We start from the raw sequence: 13,656 nt of genomic DNA on the forward strand, positions 1-13,656 counted from the left end.
AAGTTGGGCGTTGCTAACAAAACTGAGGCCGATCTGAATGCCTGTTTACAGTCAGTGGGGGATTTCCACCAGACTCACTGCGAGCACCATCATGTTACTGTAAGAACTTTATTTATTGAAGATTACGAGGATGTCAACAACACTAGACACTGACTTACAGTGCATGTCCATTGGTGCAGAGTTGAGCCTTACGTTCACGTGTAAGTTAAGTGTGTCGCCCAACTTCCATGGGAATTAATTTAAAAACACTCTGGTCGCTTGCTCTGCTCCCGTGCACACTGACTAAATGTGTCCTCCATCAGGTTCTTTTCAATGATTAAGGGTACTGTACACCCCACTGGCATTAGACCCGGCAACAACATTTTCCTCTTACGTCACTGGATCTGTTCCAGATCGCTCTGCCCTCGCTCCATAGCATGTGACAGGAAGAGATGATGAGTCATTTTGAGGAGGGAGGGCAGGTTAATGGGTGCTTCTCAATATCCTTCCTCATTTCCTTGCTTCTCCGTCCTCCATCCTATGACCTGGAAACCGATCGAACTCAGCCATCTTGAAGGACTCAACTTTCTAATTGCACCACAAGGAACGAGGAGTGAGGAGGCTTCCCGAGGAGGCATGAGCAAGGATACTGGTGAATCCTTTGTGGAAGTCGTTCTGGTGTCAGAACCTGACGCATGTATGAATTTTCCTCTCCCTTCATATCTGTCACAATAATTTAAATGTATGCTTTACTTTTGCAGTTTAAATAAACTTTACACCTATAACCCATATTTCAATGGGGCATCTTGCTTTATTAATATTTATTATAATTTTTTTTTTATTTTTTTTTTTAGCATATTTATTTTCATATAAAACCAACAGAACTTACATTACATCCAGTTTATTAAAGCTGCATGCAGCAATGAAAGTGCCCTCCCACCCATACCACCATACCATGGTGGCTTTAGGAAAACAGAGCAGGTATATAAATACACTACTTTGCGTTCCTGGGTATAATAAAATAATAAATTATAAAAAATTACAATAATTTACAATGCAAAAATAAGGCCGGCTATCCGTTTCAATTAAAAATATATAAACATCCTAAAATATAGGCTATGTTTACCTTATAGGCAAAATTGATTTGTACATGTGATTTGTATTAAACAATTAAAAATGTTATTTGTGTAGTGAAAAAGAATGAGAATAACTCTTCACTAAAAACATTCTGAACAGTATTTTATTCAAGTTTGTTTTTTTGTTTTTTTTTTCTAAAACAAGACAAGGATGGCATTTATACATAAGGCCCCAGGACTCTGATAAAACATCTGAAGTTTGGGGCAGATCGGACATTGTATGCCTGAGTTACAACAACTTCCTTTTTCATGGTGAAATGTTTACAATATTCTACAACATCACTCAACACTTAAATAATATTTTAAAACTGTAAATGAGTCCATAAAAAGTTTTTTTTGGCTAAAGGATGGTAGCCTGCCTTCCAGTGGCTTTGGCTAAACTCTGCAGGACAGTGTAATACAAGGACCGACGTTCCCCATCCGTTGGGCAGTCTCGTATTTGGTGTGAGATACTGATGGATGAATGTGTTTCATCCCAAATGCATGAATTAATTAATCACCGGGGCTCCGCCCTAACGACTGCTTGATTGCCTGTGAGTGTGAAATCAACCTGTTATAATTTATTAAGAGCATTTAAATAACACTGGCAGATGATTCAAAGTTAAGCTGTAAAGCATTTGAACAGTGTGTTTTTTTTTTTAAAAGTACTGTTGGGTTTTTGAAAGAGACCCTTGATTTCTGTCTAGTCTTGGATGATTACTCTTCATGGCTGTGAGAGAGATTTGTGTTTGGAAAGGGCTCATTTTAGCCCTTTTCCTCTTTGCTGTTGAAGGACAGAAAAGGCCGTAAGTACCATGAGTTTTGAAGTGAACAGAAAGGGCCTAATGTCCATGCTGCTTTAGTCTTAAAGATGGTAAAATGACACCTAAGCTTTAGCTGCATGTTAAAGTGCATTAATCACATTGTACTTTGGCCATCTAGTGCTCAAGTGATGGGTATAAATAAGACCCAACTGTTGTGCAATTTTCCTTGTGCTCTTATTTTGACCATGGCAGCACAGTGTTTCCAAACCTGTGGCATCCCTCTGCAGGGTTTTTTTTTTTTGCATGCTTGTACAATCCAGATAACCAACCCCAACTACTTACAAATTTAATGCTCCAACAAACCACCCTACCTGCCCACCCCAACCCACCCCCTGATGGCGAGTCACTTTGGGCTAGTATTGATCCACAGACCTGGCAACCCTGTGGAAGCCACTTTCTGTGAATGCTAATCCAACATCTACATGTTCTGATCTGATTCCTTTTGGTCTCTGAACCTAAACTGTTCACACAGGTTATTCATGGTGACGTTCCCTGCAGTGATTGAGTCTGGATCTGATGCCAAATTGTGTGCAACTCTTCTGAAACCCCAAGAGCGTCTCACCATGACTGTTTCTCTGCTTGATAACACAAATGGAATGACTGAACTTGTGAAGGAGTGCTCTTCGAAGCCACTTCACCGCTGCTTTAATTTCAAGGTCTGTCATTAGATGCATGTGGCTCTTTCGTCTGGTTTGTTTGTTTACTGAATTTCTCTGCAGGCTCCTCAAGTAGATGGAGAATCTGTGCAAAATCTGAAGGTAGAAGTTCAAGGGAAGGTCTTTAGAGCGACCGAAGAGAGGAAAGTCATGTTCAGATCTTACCTACCTTTGACCTTCATCCAAACAGACAAACCCATCTACAATCCAGGACAAACGGGTGAGCTGTGAATGACCCTTGGATGAATCTTCGGTGTAGAAAGTAAATTATGCTACGAGTTATCGTTTAAGGGCATTATGCAATAAATGTTTATTGATGTCTTTGCAGTGAATTTCAGAGTTGTCACCATGGATGCCAAATTTGTGCCTCTTGATCAGATGGTAAGGTCTAGCCATGAGCAAACTATCTTTATTTTATATTTTTTTAACCCCCCACCCCCCCACCCCCCCTCCCCTTTGATGCGTTAATTTCTGTACTTTTAAATGCTTAAAATTCCTCTTTGTGTCTTGCAGTACAATCTGGTCGTGGTTGAGGTGAGCGTTCTGATGCAAGTCTTTTAATGGAGCTTTTTGTACTTGATTGATGTTTTTCTCTGAGCTGTTGTTTTTAATAGGACAATAATAATAACCGGATTGGTCAGTGGACCAATGTTTCCTCAACGGGGTGGATATTGCAGCTTTCGCACCAGTTGAACTCAGAGGCTCAGATAGGGATGTACACACTAAAGGCTTTTATTGGTGACCGAGAGATCTCCCAGGTTTTTGAGGTGAAAAAATATGGTAAGTTGAGAACGCTGTGCAACAGTACAACATATCAGAGGTCTTAATCTGAAGGATTGATTCTGGTTTAGTTTTACCCAAGTTTGACGTGACTGTAAACGCGTCAGAGACCTACAGTGTTGCAGATGTGGGACTGAAAGTTGAGGCTTGTGCCAAGTAAGTGAGGTTTTTATTTTCTTGTCTTGTGTGTAGTCTATTCTTGATCTTGTGATTATTTCCCAGATACACGTATGGCCAACCTGTACCTGGTCAAGCATTGGTGGAAGTGTGCCGTGATCCACTTCCATATGTTCCAGGCTTGACCCGTCTGTGCCTGAGTAAAACCGGACAGGTGTGTAACTCCTGCCTTACAGTGGAGGGTTTTTCTGCTTGTGCTTGACTTGAATGACACTTCTGCTACCAGATGAATGCCACGGGATGTGCCTCCATTACCGTCGATACGTCAGAGTTTTTCAACACCAAATTTGAGAATAGTCTTCAAGATTTGTTTGTTGTCACTGCAAATGTCACTGAGGAGGGAACAGGTGAGCTATTGTCTAATCTGAACCAACAGCCCATGTATGGAGGATGTTGACTTGTGTGTTTTTTTTTTTTTTTTTTTTTTTTTTTTTTTTTTAAACCCCAGATGTAGTAATGTCAAAATCTGCAACCGTGTCCATTTCATTTGAAGTCGGCAAGGTCACATTTGTGGACCTCCCAGATTATATTGAACCTGGTTCAATGATTGATGCAAAGGCAAGTTTATCCCTTGTCTTAAAAGCGTTCTCATTGGTTTCTCTTCCTAACCATGATCTTTCCCGACAGATAACAGTGTCCCGTTTCGATGGGACTCCAGTTGCAAACAAAGCGGTGTATCTCCTTAATGGTAACCGCAACAAACTGCTGTTAAATCTGACCACAGACCAGAACGGACTGGCCACATTCTCTCTCAACACTGCTAATCTTCCTAAAGCGGATCTCAATCTGGTGGTATGATTTGCTTCTTGTGAAATGTAGACTTCTTTCAGTCACTCTTGCAAAAACCTATTGCATTCATTGTTTCCCAGGCTAGTGTGACTCCAGGGTTTATTTATAGCTACAAATCGCCATACTTCACTACAGATACGAGGGTTGTTCGGCTTATCCAACCTGACTCTCCCAACAACCCATCACTTAGTGAACTGACTATAGTGACGCTTGAGCAGCCACTCAAATGTGGTGCTGCTTTTCCAGTGACTGTGAAATATTCCTTTGTTGGGGAGTCTGGTGACTACAGTGCTGACATTGTCTATATGGTGAGTGAACAACAGGTTTTTTTTTTTTTTTTTTTTTGGTCCAGCATCTTATTCAAATGTCTTCTGTCAGGTCTTGTCCAGAGGCGTGATCGTCCTCCATGGATTTAAGACCGTCAAAGCGAAGGCTTGTAATAAAGTCACGAGTGGCTCAGTGTCGTTCCAGCTGTCTGTTGGTGTTATGGCTCCAGCAGTGCAGATTCTGGTCTACTGTGTTCTGCCCAGTGAGAATGTAGTTGTTGGTAGGGCATCTTTTGACACTGAAGCATGTTTCCAAAATGAGGTATGTACTTCAGCTATTTTTGGCCTTAAGTGAAGAATGGTGATGTGTCCTACAGCGTGTGTTGGACCTTCCAGGTGTCTCTGGAGTTCTCTCCTGCTACAGCTGTTCCTGCTGAGGGAAGCGTTTTGACGGTCTCTGCTCAAGCAGGATCTCTGTGTGGCCTCAGTGCTGTAGATCAAAGTGTCTGGATATTGGAGCCAGGAAGACGTCTGAGTCCTAAAATGGTATCAATTTGCAGTTGATTTTAAAGTCCCCCTGTAGTCAACTTTATCCCTTAACTCCCCTTTGATCACCAATGAGACAAACCACTTTTTCCTGTGAAAAGTACTTAATCCTTTAAAATAGCTTGAATGTACACCTTGCCTCATTTAATATACGCTGATCTATGAATGCTAATTATCCCTGCCTCCACTCACTTGCACAAGCTCAGACAAGATCCACTCTGTAAAAAGTGATTACTGCAGTAACTTGACTATGTCAGACACATAACGGTAACTTATGAATAGCCATTTGACTTATTAAACGGCTAATATGACTAAACCAGGTTCTCATGAGTCAGACAGCGGCCTTCTAACAATTGGTACCCTTAACTCTTTGAACTACACATAACGTCAGAGGCATAGTTCATAACACTTGTAATATGCATCATATGCCTGCCATATTGCTAAATGTACATGGGTTTTTTTTTTTGTTTTTTTTCCATGTCAATGGAAAAATATAGCAGGATAACCTTAAGGTCCCTTGGTTACAAGGTAGTTTGATATCAGAAACATCAGCAATTTCAGACTGTCTATAGTTTACAGCAGTTTTGTTCTGCAATGGTCTTGGATTTGCACATGGTTTGTCTTAAGAATGTTAACCCCAGATAGACATGAACAAGTTCATATATATAACATTTTTTTTTTTTTCTTCACCACGGGGGGGCTTTAAATTCTTACTGGACTTGACTGACCTTTGGGTTCAGCTTTTAGAATGAGTAATGCTGATTGATCAACCTCCTAACTCTTCCATCCAGATAGCGGTTTTTTTTTTTTTTTTTTTTTTTTTTTTTACTGTTTCTATTATGCATTCCATTTTTATGTATTTGGTTCATGTAAAACTTTTTTTTAAATTGCCATTGTGTATGAAATGTGCTATACAAATAAAATTGCCTTGCAGGAGCTTTAGTGTACACTTTACATGTAACATTTTAAACTCTGACTAATATACCAACAATTAATGCAATGTAATCAATGAATTTAGTTAAAGATTCCAGAAACCATAATTTTTTTTTGGCCCTTTTTCCTCATGGTCCCAGGTGTTTGACTTGCTCCCAGTGCGATCACTATCGGGTTACCCATACGGTGTTGAGGATGAGCAGGAGTGTCTAGGTACTTTGCGACCCCGTCGAGCTCTTCGTGCAAATTCTGACTTCATTGTTCCTCCAAGCCGTGGCCCCATTGTTCCTACAAATAAAGCTTACACAACCTTCAAGGTACAAAGCCATTCATGACCATGTAGTCACTGAGGAATATGCAGTAGCTTGCTTTAAATTGGGCTTGTTTTGACTTGTTACCGTGACAGAGCCTGGGAATGAAGGTCGCAACAAATCTTGCTGTACGAGCCCCTCCGTGCTGGCGGTATCCCAGGTTCCCTGGCTTCCCAATGGGTTGGTTTATGAAGTTTCATTTTAGTAAAAAGTACTGCCTTTTGAACTGTCCTTAAGTGCAAAGAAAGTTGGAATAACCTCCTAAAACTCAAGCATGAGCTTTAACCCCACACAATTTGCTGATCCACAAAGGGGGACCATTAAGATCCTTTTGTAGCTTCAGAAATGAAGTGCATGCAGAAAGCCAGAACTTCTATTTCAGTGAACTTACTGTAGTTCTTCCTTTTTAGCCTTGGAAAGGTTTGATGCAGTTGACATGGTGGCTGCTGCTGCTCCTGCTGCTGCTCCTCCAGAAGCTGGAAGTGAAGAAAAGCGCTCTGTTAAAGTAACTGTCAGATCTTACTTTCCAGAAACCTGGATCTGGCAGCTTGTTCAAGTGGGGTTAGTGAAGAATCTCTTGTTGCATCTGGGGCCATATTCACAAAACGTCTTAAGGTTAAAAGTAGCTCTTAACTTACAGATTTAGGAGAAACACTTAAAAATAATGGGCGTGTCAGTCATTATTATTATTATTATTATTATTATTATTATTATTATTATTATTATTATTATTATTATTATTATTATTATTATTATTATTATTATTATTATGGTGTGCTGTCCAAGGGGATCGAGGGCTCCGAGCTTGGAATTTAGCCCAAACCCAAAGTTCTCCCCATATCCCCAGCCAAGAGTGAGGGACAGGGTGGCGGAGGGATGCAGAAAACTGTCGAACTATAGGAGTCTGCTCTCTGTGGATATTCATCCTCTCGAGCTGATTAGAAAAACTGTTCGAATGTGTTTCTCCCAAATTGTTTATAAAACATAATTTGTCGCTTGAATTCTGCATTCTCTTGAGATGTAGACATCCAAGAGGTGGACAATTAACCGTATATACTAGTTTAATTGGTGACCCTTGGCCTACATTTTAAAACCTTTTATGGCAACATTTTATTTTGACTATGGCAACACTATTAAATATTTGAATAGGGCAACATTTGTATTTTAAAACCTTTATTTTAATGTGGAAACATGACACTTCATTCTACAATATTTCTATGATTAAATCGATGACTCCTCCTCATCAGCCAATCACTGTGTGGTTACTCCATAGCAACAAGGTCAAGCCCGCCCTTACTCTTAGCTTAAGACTTCAGTCTATTCCTTAGTAAAAGTTTGTCTCAGCTAAGAGTTCTCTTAAAACCTATTCACAAAGCTGCTAAGAACTTTTACTGCATTTAGGAGAACTCTTAGTGGTAAGAATGTTTTGTGAATACGGCCCCTGGTCTTTAGTTCTTCTGTTCCCCTTATTCCTCTCTCCTGTCCTTCAGAGCTACTGGATCAACACAAGTTTCCCTCACGGTTCCTGACACCATCACCACATGGGAGATGGATGCGTTCTGTCTGTCCTCTAAAGGTCTCAGTCTGGCTCCTCCTGCTCAGCTGACGGTCTTCCAGCCCTTCTTCCTAGAGCTCTCCCTGCCGTACTCCATCATCCGTGGAGAGTCCTTTGAGCTAAAGGCCACGGTCTTCAGCTATCTGTCCAAGTGCATCATGGTCTGTCATGGTTTATTTTCCTTTTTATATTAGGGGTGCAACTGAATTTCGGCCAATACCAAAATCATGGCCTTCTAATCATCCCCCACTTACGGATTGGCTTCATTGCTGTCTTCACCAATAAGCTGCTGTGTGGTGGGTGAATTGGTGCAATATGGCTGTCGTTGCATCCAGCTGGATGCTGTGCATTTGGTTGAGGAGATTTCCCCCTTCAATATGTAATGCACTGTTACATTATCTATAGTGCTTTTCTGGGTACTCAAATTAATTAACTATAATGCTATGCATATGACATGCCCAAACAGCAACAAAACATTAAAAGCGATGATTGGGACTGAGCGCTGAAGAGCTGAATGAGTACAAGGAATCTAGAAAAGCTCTTCAGTGGATTTATCTCTAAATGTCATGAGATTAATTGGCTATTTATATTACAAACTTAACATGACTATCACTACAAAGTGATCCAAGTGTATAAGCAAATTTGACTGTTCTGGTCAATGTGCTGATGTTCTGGATGCACTCCCCACAGTGACATGCTAAAATGCATTGGCAAATAAACCTAGAGAAGTCAGTTTTGGTACAAGTGTTTTCCTATGTATGACCATCCAAACCGGTTATTTGCGTTGCTCTGCACGCTAAAGACACCTGTACTATAAAGTGTTGTGCTGCATCGTTAACTCGAATGTATCCTAACCGAGATTAATCGGATACACGCACTAAACACTACATCTTAGAATGTCACATAACTCTGAATGCACAAGTGAACTTGATTGTGCTAGTCATGATGGTGTACCTCTGTGGATTCTTATCAGATCAATAACGAAAACGTAATCCATTTATCGGCATTGTGCATTGGCTTCATCTTTGCATAATTGATCTGCTTTACATAATGGATCTGTATAGAGAAGATAATGTGTCTTTGTTCAATGTACTGTTTCATTGGCAGGTTAAAGTGACTCCAGCTTCATCCACAGCCTTCACTCTTGTAGCATCTAATGAGCCGTACTCCTCCTGTGTCTGTGCTAATGGGAGAAAGACCTTTAAATGGGTTCTCACAGCTTCTGTTCTTGGTCAGTTTGACTGTCTCTTTAAAATGTTAAAGTGCAAGTGTTACATCTTGGTTGCTAACTGTTCGTCACTGCAGGAGCTGTCAATGTGACAGTCAATGCTTCAGCTGAACCATCCCGTACTCGATGTGGCACTGAAGCTGTGACTGTGCCGAAAAGAGGACGTGTTGATGTAGTCACTCGAAGTCTACTTGTCCTGGTGAGTGTTAAACAGCCGCCTTGAGTTTTATTATGGAGATAATGCAGTTACTGATGTGTTTTATTGCTTTTTAGGCTGAAGGAGTTGAGAGGACAAGCACCCAGAGTTGGCTATTGTGTCCAAAGGGTTTGTTTGCAATCAATGATTCCCAAACACCTTCTCCTTGTACAGCCAAACATTAGCCTAACACTCAATGCTGATCTGTTCTATTTGGCTGGCAGGAAATGCTCTTTCTGAAGATGTCACTCTGACGTTTCCAACAAATGTGGTTCAGGGATCAGCCAAATGCTCAGTTTCAGTCCTTGGTAAAGCATTTCACTGAGAATACTGATGTGATGTTTGACAGAATAACTTGTTTCTGATGTGGGTTTTATGCTTGACCTCTCATAGGGGACATAATGGGTCGTGCGCTGAAGAATCTGGATAAGTTATTACGGATGCCTTATGGCTGTGGAGAACAGAATATGATTGTTCTTGCTCCCAATATTTACATATTGCTGTACCTGGAAGCCACGGGGCAACTCACCACAGCCATCCGAGAGACCGCCATCGGCTACCTTCAAAGCGGTATGGATGACCAAATCTACTTTAAAGGACTAAATCTCAAGGCAATTTAGTCCTGGTGCCTGTTTCATAAGTTAATCAAATTTACTGAAATAAACCTGGATTTGGTAGTGTTAAAACTAAAACTGAAAGAATTCTAGCTTATTTGGTAAACTTGTATGAAATGGGGCCCCTGCTCTTCCTATTGGAGTGCCTTATACACTCCCTTCCTGACCAATTTACATGTGGCTTTTGACCTGAACAGGATACCAAAGGCAATTGAACTACAGGCATGAAGATGGTTCATTCAGCACGTTTGGTTATGATGAATCAAATACATGGTGAGTTCGAGACTTCTTCTCTTGTGTAATCTGTCATGACACCAGCAGTTTGTAAGTTTGTCAACTCCATGGCCAGGTTGACTGCCTTTGTCCTGAGGACTTTTGGTCTAGCCAGGCAATTTATCTTCATCGATCCACATGTCCTGCAGAGTGCAAAGGACTGGTTGATCAGCAAGCAGGGTTCAGATGGTTGTTTCATTCAGCAGGGAACTCTGCACCACAATGACATGAAGGTGCATTACTTGTCTTAAATGCCCTCTAACCAATAGGCTTGGTGCGGAGTTCCTGTAAATCAAGTTTGCTGGTGTGTTTTTTTAGGGTGGTGTTGGGGACAGCGTGACCATGACCGCCTATGTTGTTGTATCACTGCTCGAATTGGGCATCCCCGTCACGGTAAAAGCGTCTCCAGTTGATGTTTGAGCAGCCTGTGGATGACCTTTCTGTTCAGGCTGTCATAATTTTTGTTTGTTCTCTTTAGGATCCTGTCATCACCAATGCTCTGTCATGCTTGAGGCCTGTTGTTGGGAACCTGGGAAATACTTATGCCACTGCTCTGCTGGCCTACTCCTTTAGTCTTGCTGGAGAGACCAGCACTCGATCACAGCTTCTAACTGCCTTAAACAACAATGCCATTTCTGAAGGTGAGATTTCACTTTCCTCTTTGTTGCTTCATCAGGTTGTCATCAACTTGCTCTCCTGTCTTTAGGCACTAAGCTACATTGGTCTCAGACGACATCTGGTGATACTCTGGCGGTGGAGATCAGCTCTTATGTGCTTTTAGCGGTTCTCACTGAACAGCCTCTCACAACAGCAACTCTAGGCTATGCTAACCGCATTGTCAACTGGCTCGTGACCCGGCAGAATCCTTATGGAGGCTTCACCTCCACCCAGGTACCTCTGATGGCTAAACATGAGCTCACTTATGATTGGAGTTTTTAATCTGGTGCTTGTTTTTAGGACACTGTGGTGGCTCTTCATGCCTTGTCTGTGTATGCTGCTAAAGTGTTCAGCTTGGACGGCTCCAGCACTGTTACTGTACAGTCCTCAGTGGCAGGAGGAGAGTTGTATAGCTTCACTGTGAATCGGGACAACCGGCTGCTGTTTCAGGAGAAGCCGCTGAACGTTCCTGGCAAATATGGTGTTAAAGCGTCAGGATCTTCCTGTGTGTCTGTGCAGGTCTGTACCTTCACCCCCTCTATTTCTGTCTCTGTGCACTTCCTAATTATCGTTTGCTCTGAACTCGTACTGTAGGTTGCATGTTTCTACAACATCCCAACACCCGTTAAAGTCGCCAAAACGCTGAGTGTCGAAGCAAATGTGAAGGCAGACTGCCAACCGCTGGGAGTCAATCTCATCTTGAGCTTCACTGTGAAGTAAGAATGGCTTTGGCTTTGTGTCCTGAAACCAGCTTGTGTTTGACTCCTAGAAAAGGAAGCTGTTCTTGATCCTGTTGACTAAACCTCTTTATTCCCTCATCACCCTCATTCAGATACAATGGTGCAAAAGCAAGCACTAACATGGTTATTGTGGACATTAAGCTCCTGTCTGGCTTTACGGCAGATACGTCACTGGTTCGTATGTTTAAGATTCGGAAAGACTGAATGCGGTTCAAGAATTTTGGGATGCAATTTATGTAAAGTTTGGCCTTTCTCCCTCAGCTGGGGTCTTCACCCCAAACATTTGCTCCACTAGTGGAACGAGTTGATGCTGGAGATGACAGTGTCCTAGTGTATCTGAAAGAGGTGAGACTGTATATTGGATGTATTCAGGAGCTGCCATCTTGAGTGCTCTGTACTGCTGTTCATCTCTTCTGTCTCTCAGGTTCCCAAAGGTGTCCCCATGACTTACTCTTTGAAGCTGAATCAGGTTCTTGCAGTGAATAATCTCAAGCCAGCGGTCATCAAGGTTTATGACTACTATCAGACAAGTATGCTTGTGCATCTTAATCATGTTTTGCTCTGGCCAAGTTCACTGAACATGATCCAGCTCATTTCCTGTTCCTCTTTTAGGTGACGCATTTGAGACGACATACATGTTCTCCTGTTCCGTATGCATGAGTTGAATAAAATACATTTTTATACAATTGTTTTTTTTTTTTTTTTTTCCTATTGCTCAAGTGCCTTCAGGTCATTATACAATGACTAAATGTATTTCACTCAGGCAGTGGCTGCTATTAACTGGTTGAGCTTTCACTTTTTGACGTTAATTTGGATTTAACTAAATGCTCCTGCAGCTGTAGTGGATTTCTCCAAAAGGTGTCTTTTTTTTCTTTTTTTTTAACTATACCAAACCAAAAGAGGCAATAAACCAATATGGGAATAGTAGGTCACTCAATGAGAAATTAAGTATGAGAACACAAATTTAACAGTGTGGATAATTGCAGCTCCTAAAGTGACAACAGCCTAAGTCAGCTGCTCTTGAAACTTTAAGGATTAAGATATATTCAAGGATCAGATGGCTGTTTCATGCATTGACACAAAGGTGCATTACATTTCTTAAAATACACTAACCAATAGGATTGACATTGTTCTAAATCGTGCTGATGTGACTAACTGCCTACATTGTTGCATTGCTGTTTGAACTAGCTGTCTCCATCAGAAATTTGTGCTTGTAAAACTTGAACCAACTTTGAGTAATAAAGAAGCAGTCATGCATTCTTTAGTCTGTTTTGTGCTTGGACATTACAACTGCAACATTACAAATGAAATGTATAGGCCTGAATGTGTGTTTGCAGTCAGTGGGGGATTTCCACCGGACTCTCTGCGAGCACCATCATGTTACTGTAAGGACTTTGAGGATGAGGGCAGCAGCAGCAGCAAACGGCGAGAGACTGACTGACGGTGCGTGTCCGTTGGCACGAAGCGAACAGGCAGAGCAAGCTTTTTTTTTAGTTCAGAGATGTATCCTTTGCAGAAGTCTTTCTCAACAAAACCTGATGCACATATAAATTCTCCTCCCCCTTCATCTCACATTTAAATGTATGCTTTAGTTTTGCAGTTTAAATAAACTTTACATCTCACATATTTCAACGGGGTATCTTGTTTTATTAATAAATGTATATATTTTAATTAACCAAACTTTAACAACATATGGGCAGATCCCTTCAGTGATGACACTATTAAGTGAAACGCTGAAAGGAGCGAGGATATAATTTCAATTCAAATTCTTTTCCCTCCCATCCTGAAGGGGTGGAGCTAAGACATGAGAAAGGAAGCGAGGAAAGGAAAAGAGCATGCACAAATAAGAATTGAGAAGCACCCAATGCTTTTGATTAAAGATTGTGAGTGCACATGAATTTTAAAAAATAATGAAGTGCATGAATAAATTGATAAATACTAAAATATTAAAGTTGTCTATTCTGATTTCATGCCAACTTTAAACAGCCATGATGTATTGATCTGTTTTAAAATGTTT

At 41.1% G+C, this 13,656-nt stretch overlaps 1 protein-coding gene across 1 annotated transcript; it reads left to right on the forward strand.

Moving 5' to 3' along the window:
* Positions 1-1,765: 1,765 nt before the first annotated feature.
* On the forward strand, positions 1,766-12,304 carry LOC137003535 (alpha-2-macroglobulin-like). The gene is made up of 34 exons (XM_067363731.1): positions 1,766-1,900; positions 2,391-2,574; positions 2,638-2,794; positions 2,903-2,955; positions 3,088-3,108; positions 3,189-3,354; positions 3,426-3,510; positions 3,577-3,685; positions 3,758-3,878; positions 3,980-4,089; positions 4,159-4,323; positions 4,401-4,628; positions 4,699-4,908; positions 4,983-5,132; positions 6,206-6,382; positions 6,472-6,556; positions 6,787-6,937; positions 7,867-8,092; positions 9,039-9,162; positions 9,237-9,358; positions 9,433-9,484; positions 9,580-9,663; positions 9,749-9,925; positions 10,167-10,242; positions 10,319-10,475; positions 10,561-10,635; positions 10,721-10,883; positions 10,949-11,133; positions 11,200-11,418; positions 11,494-11,615; positions 11,732-11,813; positions 11,901-11,984; positions 12,064-12,169; positions 12,252-12,304. The coding sequence occupies exons 1-34, from the start codon at positions 1,821-1,823 to the stop codon at positions 12,302-12,304; spliced, it is 4,359 nt and encodes a 1,452-aa protein (XP_067219832.1). The 5' UTR covers positions 1,766-1,820.
* The last annotated feature ends 1,352 nt before the right edge of the window (positions 12,305-13,656 follow it).

This window comes from Chanodichthys erythropterus, chromosome 3 (genome assembly GCF_024489055.1).
Source record: "Chanodichthys erythropterus isolate Z2021 chromosome 3, ASM2448905v1, whole genome shotgun sequence".
Classification (NCBI taxonomy): Eukaryota; Metazoa; Chordata; class Actinopteri; order Cypriniformes; family Xenocyprididae; genus Chanodichthys; species Chanodichthys erythropterus.

Coding starts and splice junctions, on each gene's coding strand:
- LOC137003535 (XM_067363731.1), top strand. CDS start 1,821: ATGGCTGTGAGAGAGATTTGTGTTTGGAAAGGGCTCATTTTAGCCCTT. Junction 10,884..10,948: donor CAACAATGCCATTTCTGAAG/GTGAGATTTCAC, acceptor TCCTGTCTTTAG/GCACTAAGCTACATTGGTCT. Junction 11,616..11,731: donor ATCTTGAGCTTCACTGTGAA/GTAAGAATGGCT, acceptor ACCCTCATTCAG/ATACAATGGTGCAAAAGCAA.